Source organism: Sorex fumeus, unplaced genomic scaffold (assembly GCF_029834395.1).
Source record: "Sorex fumeus unplaced genomic scaffold, SorFum_2.1 ptg000128l, whole genome shotgun sequence".
In the NCBI taxonomy this organism is placed as follows: domain Eukaryota; kingdom Metazoa; phylum Chordata; class Mammalia; order Eulipotyphla; family Soricidae; genus Sorex; species Sorex fumeus.
Window position 1 is genome coordinate 16719186 of NW_026606185.1, and position 13054 is coordinate 16732239.

General features: G+C 37.7%; 1 protein-coding gene across 7 annotated transcripts in view; it reads right to left on the bottom strand.

Annotated features, from left to right (window-relative positions):
- The window catches only part of PTPRM (protein tyrosine phosphatase receptor type M), an 890665-nt gene that overhangs the window by 336787 nt on the left and 540824 nt on the right, over nt 1–13054 (bottom strand). For all 7 annotated transcript variants that reach the window (XM_056137857.1, XM_056137858.1, XM_056137855.1 and 4 more), the window contains exons 8-9: nt 10008–10316; nt 3267–3376 (exon numbers count right to left, since the gene is read on the bottom strand). In XM_056137857.1, coding sequence (XP_055993832.1) covers nt 3267–3376; nt 10008–10316 — 419 coding nt within the window. The remainder of the gene's footprint in view (nt 1–3266; nt 3377–10007; nt 10317–13054) is intronic.

Here is a 13054-nt window from a genome sequence, read left to right on the forward strand (position 1 = left end):
TGGCTACTGAAGTCAAAGAGATTAATGGGTCCTTCTTTTGAATTATTATTCCTATAGCTTTCATGTTAAAGTTACTTATAGCACCAAGATTTAAGTTCAGGAGCTTCAGAAAGAAAAAAAATCAGGTTATTATTTTCTGTCCACCTAGAGAGCCACCTGTGGTGTTTAGTGTTGGAGTACAAGGAGCTTAGGTTTATCAGGTTGTACCCATCACAGTGCTCCCGAGTCATTACCATTACTACGTTTGTCTCTGTGCTCTTTTCCCCAACCAATTTGTAAGGTCTCATCCTTTTAGGACACTGAACTTGTACTGTAAGTTAATACTGCCTTTCTCCTCTCCTTATGTCTTTTGAATAGTTTAATGCAATGTCCTTTTTATAAAGACACAGGAAGACAATTAATATTATGCTTTATAACTTAGGATTTAATTGGCCTTGCATATTATTCACTCCTGGGCATCTGCCTTCTCAACTTAAGCCTCAGTTGCCCTCACTTCCTAGCACTCCAAGGGCAGGGTCCCGACGTGGGACTGGATGGAACCAGGGCAAGCCGTTAAGTTATGTGCTACCCTGGCATCGCGATGGGCCAGGCCAAGATGCCACAATTCTTAACTACAGGTTAAGAGTCTGATCATAGGCGAGTGCTGTCATGATCCAAAAGTAATGACGAGTCTAGGACCCTGCTGCTAGGAATAGAAAAGATATCTGGCCTGAGCACTGCAGTCTGAGATCGAGATGGCCCTAGGAGACCAATTCTATAAGCTTAAAGTATTTCTTACTGTGTCCATACAAAATGATTTATATGTTGATCAGACAAGGAGAGGAGAAACACATTCAGGGAATTCTGTTCTAGGGTGAGTTGATCTGGTAAGTGAGAGTCTGCCCTAGAAACTGCTTTCCCCTGTGTCCTGATTAGCTTGGATGAGACTGAACCTTTCTCCCCTTCAAACTGCCTTCAGTAAATGATTACAGTATATTGAGGCAGTTTCCTTTTCTCACAGAAACGTAGCTGGTTTTAGATATGGAGATCTCAGGTGCTAGCCAGGCCTGATCTTTGGGATGTAGATTCCCAGCTCTAGCCAGGCTAGTCTTTGGTATGTAAAGCTCAGATACTTTTTGAGATGTAGATTCCAAGCTCTAGCAGACTGGTCTTTGGGATGCAAATCCAAGTGCTTGAGAAAGTGCTTGTGAAAGGTTTCAGTTTGGTTTTGTATCTTCTTTCAGGAGGCCAAAATGACTGGTCTGCTGATATAAAGAAACAAAGTGGATGTAAAGAAACCATGTATGGTTTGCTGCCTCAATGTTCTTTCTGTAACTCCTTTTGATGACATCACTATATTGAGCCCTTTGGAGGTATCATGATCTATATAAGGGAGATTTCAGGGCTCTCTGGGGAACAAGTGGGTTAGAGAACCTGGGAAGATGGGGCTGAGGAAAGAAGCTGAGAGAACAAAGGAGCATGTGCTTGAGAGACCCTGAGGCCTCTATGACATACACTTCTTCCATATAATAAACTGCTGCTAAAACCAACCAGCCTGGCCCTCATTTCCATCCTCCACCTGACCATCGCCATCGCCCTCCCTGGAGTGGGGAAAAGGCCTGAGACTACCGAATGCGGGCGACGGGAGAGATAGGCTGCTGCTGTCCCCTTGCCCGTCGTTTCTTGTTGTTTACACATTTAGGACAGGTTGGATTTACTGCTGATTTCAAAGACTATGTTTCCTAGTGAAGCGGTGTTATTTGGTAAGAACCTTTAATTGGAGGCAAGCACATCTGATGGTGGTCAGGGCTTACTCCTGGCTCTGGACTCAAGGACCACTCCACACACAAGGCAAGTGCCGTACCACTTATCCTATTTCTCTGCGCCCCCCCCCCCCGCAATCTTTTAAACCAAGATATTAACATAATTATAGGACCACAAATATTAAAAGTTTTTTTTTTCCATTTGGGAGAAAAATAGGGGTCAGAGCAACTGTGCAACGGCTAAGGCACTTGCCTTGTATGCGGCCAATCCAGATTCAATCCCTAACACCCTATATGCTATGCTGAAATGTACCAGAGGTGATCCCTGAGCACAGAGCCAGGAGTAAACCACAAGCATCACTTGGTGTGGTACAAAAACCAAAAGAGAGAGAGAGAGAGAGAGAGAGAGACAGACAGACAGAGTCAGAGACAGAGAGAGACAGAGACAGAGAGGCAGAGGGGGGGAGCTAAAGAGAAAGATAAAGAGGCCACAAACTTTTTTGATTATGAAACAGTTCTATAAAAGCAAAGGCATGAATTTTCATAATACTCGATTATTTTAATGCAATGAAGAGCACCATTAACTTAACATGAAAAAAGGAAATCTTTCTTTTATCTTATTTTGTTTGGCTTTCAGTTGAAAACAATTCTTTTGCATTTCAATAACAATTTTGAAAAGATATAAGGAAACGTTAATGTGGGCTAGGTGGGTCAGCAAAGGAATTTTCAGTGATTACAGTGTGACAGCGCATCTGTTCAAGGTTTTGTCAGGAGTTCTGAAAGGTATTTAAGCAGAGGTCCCATAACAGGGACTGCATGATTTTCAGAAAACTAACAACATATAATTTTATTGAATTTGCATTCAAATATGTGCTAGCCTAAAAAAATGCACCTGCTTGTTTCTATAACAATAGGCAAGAGTGAAATGATGTTCATACAGATATGATGATGACTGTCACCCCTGTTATTGCTGGTGTTTTTCCCTTGAACAACTCATCAGATTTTCTATCCTATCTATCATTCAACCACTTGGTATGCTCTAGTAGACAAAACTGTGTCACTAAAGTCTAAGGGATGTTTTGCTAATACTAACAAACCAAAAAGCCCTATTCTATTTTTACTTCAGAGACAATATTGATTGATTCTACTAATTGTATAATCAACATTCTTTTCTAATACCAAAGTGAAATGTTTTATGATTAGCAAGAATAGCATGTTGTGGACTGCTTCATAATTGATGTATACTCCAAAATATTTCTAGTTCTTAAGAAAGCTGATTTATAAATATTATATTGTCTCTTTACATATTATCTATAATAGAAATACATAAACATGGAACATTAAACTCATATATTCAAACTGAAATTATACATAATTCAAAAATTCAGCTTTAATTTTTGCTTCTATATTGCAGTATTTGCAACTATCAAAGACTATGAAGTTCTTTACAGGTATACTACTAGTTAGCTTATCTATCACAGAAAATACAATAAAAAACAGATTACAAACAGATATCTATATTACCTCATATAAAGTGATGACACCATATGTTTGAATTGGTTCTCGCCATTGAAGAAATATCTTCTCTTCAAAGGTACTTCCTTGAATAGATTCAGTAGGAACAGCACCAGGCACTGAAAGGAGGAAAATATCACAAATGTTTAAGAAACAAACCCAAGTAAGTAGTACTTTTAGTCTAGATAGGGTTTTTGGGAGTGAAGGGTTTGGACTGTACCCAGCAGTGCTCAAGGCTTACTCCTGGTTTTGATTTTAGGAATAACTCTTGGAAGGGGACTTTATGGGGGAGTTGGAGATATATCTTGGTTCGGCTGCATGCAAGGTATGGACCTTACCACTGTACTATCTCTAGCTTTTTCTGATCGGTTTTTAATTCTCACAGGCTTTACCAGTCCATGAAAAACTCAATTTTCAAACAAATGAACTAAATAAGACAAAAATAAATTTAAACCAAATTTCATGGTTACCAGATTGAAAATGGGAATGGATGGATAAATTAGGTAAAAGCGGTCTATTATATGGTGAAGGATAGGATTTGACTTGTAGTAACTAACTTAATGTTATCATTGTATTTCTGATATCTATATAATGTTATGAATCACTAATTTAATATTAAAAAATTGGGGGGGGCACACCTGATTGTGCTTAGGGATCACTTCATGTGGACTTGGATGACTATATAAGGACCTGGGTATTGAACCCAGGTTTGATGAGTTCAAAGCAAGCACCCTACCCACTGTACTATGGTGCCAGCTCCTGTTGATTCAGTTTTTTTTAAAACAATAAATGTTGAAGTACTTATAACATTTTGATTACACTGTTTTTATTAAAGTTTTTATCACATTTCTAAAAAGTTTAAACAAATTTGAGAATACACAGTCACCATCTTTTGAAATGATTTTTTCATTCTTCAAAAACAAATACAGCAGTGACTCCCAAAATGGGCTATACCATTTTCTGGAGAGTATAGAAAGTGCTGGAAAGATCCAGTAGGTGTTAAGAAAATCATCTGGTGAAATTAGGGGTTTGGCTCCTGTTTGCACACTTAAAACACAGATTTCCAAGGGGGCACTAAGTGATTTTTAAATTTTTCTTTTTAATTTTTAAATTAAACAGAGCAAGGGAATTTCCTCCACATTGAGGGAGGGTAAATTAGCACAACTACTCTAGAAAATTACGTGTTTTAGTTAGCAAAGTTAGAAAGGTATGTAGCCTATGTTACAGTAACCCTATTTATAGGCATACTCTTGAGTAATGCATTTATGAATATATACAAAATATGGATGTAAAAGAGTAGTGCTTAAAAATAAAGATTACAAATTGCAACAAACCAAATGATTTAAGTCATTTTCAGTTACATAAAATAAAATATAAAATTACTGCAAATAACTGACAGTCATATGAAAGTTCCCAGGAAAATTTAAAAGCAAATATTTTATGACAAAACATTTGAAAGTTTTTACAAGTTATTTTAATTACAATATCTATAAACAACACAGAGAAGATATATTTTTTGAAATATATTTTTAAAAAATTATTGATTAAGAATAAAATATGTATTGGAAAATTTAATGCCATTTGAATAAAAAAATCTACTTTCTACAACTCTTTGGTTGGGTTTTTAAGAAAACTGAAGACTCAAGGGAAGATGAAAACTTGCCAGTTTCATATAAAATAATATTTAGTATTATTTTTAATGTTACATTTATTTTGAAGTATTAGAATATTATCCTAGTTGTAAACAATTATTTGCTATTTATATAACCTGATAACTTGGGGATACCTAATCAAATATTCGATGATAATGTATCAAAAAGTGCTCTCAAACTTCTCAATTTCAAAATGTATTACAGAGACAGACCTAGAATGATTGCACTCATTTGTGGGATATTAAAAAAGATTTTAGACTAATATCATGGAGAGTAAAAACAAGGACCAGGAAGACCGGTCCATGGATGAAAACTTGCCACACATGAAAGCGCAGGGGGTGGGCAGTTATGATAGAGAAGAGACCCGTAAGACAATTATAGTTGGAAATGATCACTCTAGACTAGAACTAAGAGCTCAAAGTAGGTAAAGGGATATACATGATAATCTCTCAGTACCTATATTGCAAATCATAATGCCCAAAAGTAAAAAAAAGAGACAGATAAAGAAGAAATGTGCCTATCTCAGAGAAAGGCTGGGGCAGGGGTATGTGAGTAGGTAGAGACAGCAGGTGGGGATGGTGGCAGTAAGGAAACTGGTGACATTGGTGGTGGGAAATTTACACTGGGGAATGGATGAGTATTGGAACATTGTATGACTGCAATCCAATCATGAACAACCTAGTAACTTTATACTTCATGGCGATTCAATTAAAAAGTTTAATAGAGGGGTTTGGTGCCACCAGCTAATCCACCTGATGCACCTGCGGGGCGAGTGCATCAGCAGCCTGATGGTACCGTCAGACTTCCTGATACCCCAAAATTGCCTCTGTGCTTTTGGATGGACCTCAACAACTTGGGGCTAAGTTTACTAAGAAATTTAACGGCCAAAAGTTAGGTATGTGGGAGCCACATCCACAAACCACCTCTGGCTCAGCTATACAAGCTCATTTATTAGACTTATTTCAGAGACCCATAAATCTCTAAAGAGATCAAAAACTGAAGTTGGGGCCAGTGGCAAAGGGTACTGCAGGTGAATGGGTGCGCTCTGCAGGGTATATACCAACATTTTTTCCCTCTGGAAAAGATGGAAACAAGCACCATGATCCAGAGACTCACAAAAGAATCTCCAATCTGAGCAGCTTGTTGCAGAGACACGTCTGTACTTTAAGCCAGGCCGACTTCACTGGGGTATCGGGGGCAGGCGTTGTCCCTCCGCCTGCCCCCTAAAAGCTGTGGTGACTGCCAACTTCCAGAACCCAATGAGAAGTGCAGGTACTCGGAGTCAGTGACAACAAACTCCAGGCCTCAAGGGATAGGGGATGGTCTGGTTCTTCTCATGGGACCCTGGAAGTAATGCCCAGAACTGCCTCTGGCTGCTACTTAAGTTCCTTAATGGCCATGATCCAAAGACACATTAAAGAATCTTCAATCCAAGCACCTCACTGCAGAGATTTCTCCAGAGCCTAATTATCTGGAAGTCTGGAGTTCTAGGAGCATGTGGCTGCTATTGTAACTGCTTTTATGCTATTCGTAACAAGCAATACAGAAGAGAGTATGGGGGAGATTGTCTTCTATAGAGGCAGGGGGAGGGGAGGGATGCGGGCAGATACTGGGAACCTTTGTGGTGGAAGCTTTGCACTGGTGGAAGGTTGGGTGATTGATCATTGTATACTGAAACTCAAACAGGAAAGCTTTGTTACTGTATCTCATGGTGATTAAAAAATAATTAAAAAATATAAAAATAAAATTAACATTCTGAATTAAAAAAAAGTAATGTGGAACTCATGCCTAATTCAATTAGCTTAATCAATTGCTGAATAAATAGCAGTACTCCTACATTAAAAAATAAATAAAATAAATAAAAACTTAAGTAGGGTATTAACACAGTATGATGTTGTCACGACAATAGGAACATATCAACTGAACAATATTGATTACAGAAATAAATCCCCATATCTGCAATAAATTGATTTTCATGAAGGCATCAAGAAAATAAAATGGAGAACAGTCTTTTCAAATAGTGGTGGTGGGACAAATGCATTATCACATGCAAAAGAATGAGGTTGTATTCTAACCTCATATCACATATCAAACTTTTAACAAATATGGTGCAAAAATGATAGTATGACGTATAGGCCACTTGCCCTCCATGTGGCCAACTGAGCTCTGACCCTGGTACTGCAAAGATCCCCTGAGCACTGCCAGAAGTTATCCCTGAGCACAGAGCCAGGAGTAAGCCCTGGGAACCACCAGGCATGCTAACAAACAAAAAGACATGACAAACAGATTAAAGTGTTAAGTGGTATATGTGGAACTATGCAAATATAGTTGTAAATCATGAATTGGGCTGTCTAGAAATCCAATAGAATTCATAGGTAGTTCATATTTTTGAAAATGTTTTGAAGATCAACTTAGAGGTAGGTGTAGGATAGTTATAATTAGTTAAAGGAAAGTTAAATGTGGCTTATTAGAAAAAAAAATGTCACTGATTAAGATGGAATGCCTGAGTTCTGTTTGGAGACTGAAACAATAAAACTAAATCAAAACAACTTAGACAAATCACTGAACCTCCTAGCGTCTCAGTTTTCTTATTCTGAATGGATGAAATTGGATAAATTTGACTTCTAATATCAAAATTCCAAATAACATGGACAAATGAAAATAATCATTTGCATTATGTTGAAGGATGTGATATAAACTTACAAAACAGCAAGATATTTAAGAAGTCATTTCTTAAAAAAAGGAATGTAAATTTTTAAAAAAGTGAAAATTTCAGACTCTAAAACTAATTTTTCTCTTAATCAGAGAATGAACTAAAATGGGCCATGCAAGAAAAAATTATACTAAGCCCCTTTCTCCTTCTTTATCTCAAGGAAACTGAGGTTGGGATATTTAAGAATCTATTCAAGTTTAAATGTCAAAGGATATTATTAGTATGAGCTAAAAATGTTGGATGCAGACTTGGAAAAGAAATGAAACATGAAGAAAACTTTAGAATACAAGGGAGGAGGTGGGATTAAGAAGCTGCCAGATGGCAAGGCAGGTGGCAGAGGAGAATAGCCAATGAACAATATTCCAAGGTATAGGGAATGTGACATACAGGACCAAAACTGAGGTGACGTATTTGCATAAAGAGCTGCTTGGAGAAAAAGTTATTAGTAGTAGAGTAGAGCCAAGACTAGAAAAAACCTAAGAGCGAAGACACGAAGAAAGTGAATGAAGACTGTTGTGGAGAATGACATGATAGAAAAGTATTTTCAAGAGCAAGGAAGGGGCCATCAAAAGGCAGCGAAGACTAAACACAAAGAAATGTTGGAAACTCTTACAGGGATTTCTGCATAAGTTGAGACTACAAGTTAGTATTTTTATTTTTTACTATTATATTTTTTGCTTATATTTTTGGGGACGGTCACACCCAGCGATGCACAGGGGTTACTCCTGGCTCTGCACTCAGGAATTACTCCTGGCAGTGCTCAGGGGACCATATGGGATGTTGGGAATTGAACCCGGGTTGGCTGCGTGCAAGGCAAATACCCAACCCACTGTGCTATTGCTCCAGCCCCAACTTAGTATTTTTAAAGTAGAAACAACAAGAGTTAGAACCTGTCATTAATCATAATATATATGTATATATATGTGTGTATATATATGTGTATATATATATACATATATATATATATATATCACTGTCCTTCCGTTGTTCATCGATTTGCTCAAGCGGGCCCAATAATGTCTCCATTGTGACACTTGTTACCCTCTGTTTGGCATATCGAATACATCACAGGTAGCTTGCCAGGCTTTGCTATGTGGGCTTAATACTCTCAGTAGCTTGCTGGGCTCTCCAAGAGGGGCAGAGGAATCGAACTCGGGTTGGCCATGTTGGCTGTGTGCAAGGCAAACGTCCTGCTGCTGTGCTGAACTATAGGGGAGGAGGAATCCTTTTTTTTTTTTGTGAATTTGAGAGAGAGTTCAAAGAAAGACAAGTAGGGCTTCCAGCTTCAGGCTTTATCTGAGTGATTTACACCAAAGTAATATTCCTAAAAATAAAATAATAATACTAAACCATTTGAGAGCAACTGATAATAGTATTGGGGCTACAGAATGGAAGTTTTTGCATGTGTTTGTAGGTAATAAACATAGAAAACATTTTTATTAGCTTTTTAAATGAATGAACTAAGTGATATTATACATGCTTAATTCCTGTTAATTGATCAAAGATTATAATCAACTGAATAAAGAAATAATTTAAATTTTAGTTTTCCCCTAAATAAGTATGTGCATTCAATTTAACAGGATTTCCATGTTTTTTAATTAAATGCCCTGATGCCTGGCAAATAAATTCTAGGCCAAATATATGATACACTACACTATATTTTATCTGCTATGAAAACATGTTATTGTACGTAAGAGTCTTCTGTATAATCAGTACAAAAGAACATTTATATTTATGCTATGATATTCAAGGTACAATTTTACTACTTAAAATTATTTTTAGAGGCTTAGTGCAATTATATACTTCTTGGTTTTGATGAGTTTCTGGTAACATGCATGTTTATTTGTTAAATCCTTGTTTATTAAGTTAATGCCCAATTACAATATTGTTCCTATGGGGAAATATGATCTATATCTTGTCTGCCAACCTAATGAGGTTGTATCTCAGCACTGTGCTGAAAAGCAAGCAGCTTCTATTTGGAGTTGAATTTTTATCTATATTATGAAAAATGTTTCAGAGTTCCATTTGCATATATTTAAATAAGCATTTCATATAAATAATCTAATGCCCCTAATAACAGGTCTTCAGTCTAGTATGATAATAAAACTTAAAGAACTATCTAGAGCAATATATATATATTTATATATATACACATACATATGTATATGTACATAACTATGTGGCTCATAAAACTTAAACTACCCACTTTGAAATCACTGCTTCAGTATCCTAAAAGTATAGACAATATTTGTATTTTTGAATACAGTAAGAAGTTCTTTTTTTCCAGTTACATTATAAAATAGATCTCAACTGTTTTTAAAAGATACAAAACCTGTTTTTTTAAAGAATAAGTTCCCATCAACATATAATTTAAAAAGTACTCACAATCTTCATCTGTCTGCACGATGAGTTCTTGGCTTTCCTTCCGGCCCTCAGGATTCATGAGGATGAGTTTCACACTCACATTGGTATATGGTGAGAGGTTAGTGATCGTATGTTGAGGGTGTGAATTGTCTGTATCCCAGCTCACTTCTTCGCGTACTTGTTCCTGACCTCCAACTTGGTAACAGTAGTGGACTGTGAGATTATAACTATGGCACCGAGTCACATTGTAGCCAAATGGCTCCCAGCGGATAGTGATTTGTCGAGATTTGACTTCTACTACTTCCAGTTTTCTTGGGCCACGCATAGGATCTATTTAAAAAAGAACAAAAACAAAAATAAGAACAGGATAACATAAAATAATTATAGAAACTCTCATGAAGAGTAAACGTCACAGACAGTACTGAAGGTCCCCATTACTGATTTCCTCATCTTTCAGATTAAAATAATCCCTAAATGCCAACTGAGCAGACAGGTCATGTGGAAGAAAGCCAAAAATGTAGTCTTACCTGTGGAACTGTCACATGGTTCAGAGAACAGTTTGAAGATTTATCCAACGAGTATATAAAAAAAAAATTCCAAATGACCCTGGAATTACACTCCTCAGTATCTACCCCAACAACACAAAAATATTAATTGGAAAAATTCCATCCCCAGCACTCCACATGGTCTCTAGAGCCCACCAGGTGCGACCCCTTAGTGCAGAGCCAGGATTAAGTCTGGAACACCACAAAATGGTGTGGCTTCCAAACAAAAAAAGAATATACACACAGAAAGTTTAAACTTGTGTATGGGGCTGAGAGGTGACTGCTTTGCAGGCATCTGTGCCTGGTTAAATCCCTGCCAGGATATCTAGTTCCCTGAGAATTACCTCAGTGGTACCTGAGCACAGAGCCAGGAGCACCACTGAGATTTCCCTCACCCCCAAAACAAGAAAAATCAAAGACCTTGTTTATGAAATAAGAAAAATAGTAAAGAGAATACAAAACATTAACTGAGCTCTTACTATGTTCTATATACTTTTCAAAGTTGACATTTTAGGGGTTTGCGATAATGTTCTGCTTTATATTTACATAAATACATAAGATTCATATATTTAAATTTTATTTTTATTGAATTACATCATTATTTATGAAGATAAAGAGATTTTTCAGGAGATATGGTGCTGCCAGCAGGTCAACCTGTACCTGTGGGGTGAGTGCATCAGCAGTCTCATGGTGATTTCAGACTTCCCAATACCCCAAAATTGCTTCTGTGCCTTTGGCCAGATCTCAGTATCTTGGGGCCAAGTTTACCAAGAAATTAAATGGCCAAAAGTTAGGCCAAAAGTCTGGGTCACAAATTACCTCCAGCTCAGCTATACAAGCTCATTTATTGGCCTTATTTCAGAGACCAATATATCTGTGAAGAGATCAAAAGCCGCAAGTAGGGCTGGCATTGGGGGTGTGGGTGTGACCTACAGGGCATATGCCAATAGTTTATATCTCAGGAAAATATGGAAACAAGGGCCATGATCCAGAGACACACAAAAGAATCTCCAAACCGAGCAGCTAGCTGCAGAGATGCCTCTGGACTTTAAGCCAGGCCAACTTCACCAGGGTTCCTCAGACGGGGGCAGGTGTCGTCCCTCCACCTGCTCCCTAAAAACCCCAGAGACCACCAACTTCCAGAACTCAATGAGAAGTGCAGGTGCGTGGTTTCAGTGATGGCAAACTCCAGGCCTCAAGGGACAGGGGAAGGGCCAGTCCTTCTCATCCCCTCATCCCCATGGGCCCTGGAGGTCAAGCCCACAAACTGCCTCTAGCTGCTACTTAAGTAGCTTCTTAATGGCCATGATCCAAAGACACACAAAATAATCTCCAAAACGAGCAGCTTGCTGCAGAGATTTCTCCAGACTCTAGTTATCTAAAATTTTAGAATTCCAGGAGGACACAGTCACATGACATCTTATGCTACTCATAATAAGCAATACAAAAGAGGGTATGGGGGAGATTGATATAGAGGCAGGGGTAGAGGCTGGATGGGGGGATACTGGGGACCTTCATGGTGGAAGATATGCACTGGTGGAGGGTTGGGTGATTAATCATTGTATGACTAAAACTCAAACAGGAAAGCTTTGTTACTGTATCTCATGGTGATTAAAAAATAATAATAGAAAAAATTAAAAAATAATAAAATAAAATCAACATACTGAATAAAAAAAGTAATGTGGCGTTCATGCCCAATTCAATCAGCTTAATCAATTGCTGAATAAATAAACTCCTACATTAAAAAAATAGATTTTAATAATAATAAACTCCTACATTAAAAAATAGATTTTTCAATCAGAATAAAGAACAGTTGAGAAACCATAGGTACCATTAACTATGTGTATACTTATTATGTGGAAGGTATTGTATATATAGTGTCTATTTCTCAAAACAGTCCTATGAATTAAATAAGTCATCCTAATACCTAGAAAAAAATTATTGCCATGCTCAGTTCAGTTACTTAAGTAGTGTGAAAGTCTGCCAAAGTACTTTAGTGGTGGCATCATCTGACAAGTCAGAACAAGCTGCTTCCTCTCTTCTGCAGTCTCTACCAAAATAGAGAAAAGTCAGAAATTAGTATTTAAAGATACTAAAACTTCACTGAAAATGTAGCATTGTAGCACTGTCCTCCCGTTGTTCATCTATTTGCTCCAGCGGGCCCAGTAATGTCGCCATTGTGAGACTTATTACTGTGTTTGGCACATCGAATATGCCATGGGTAGCTTGCCAGGCTTTGCAGTGCAGGTGAGATACTCTCGGTAGCTTGCCGGGCTCTCCGAAAGGGGTGGAGGAATTGAACCCGGGTTGGCCGGGCCAGCTGCATGCAAGGCAAATGCCCTACTGCTGTGCTATCGCTCCAGACCCCACTGAAAATGTAAATACAAAATACAACAAAGGTCCCTTGTATTTCATGTTGGAATAGAAGTGGTAGGAAGTATATATCCCCCTTTTCTATTCTCTAGAAGAGTAGTTCAGGGCACATGCTCCAAGTTAATTTCCCCAGACAGTCTACCTCTAATT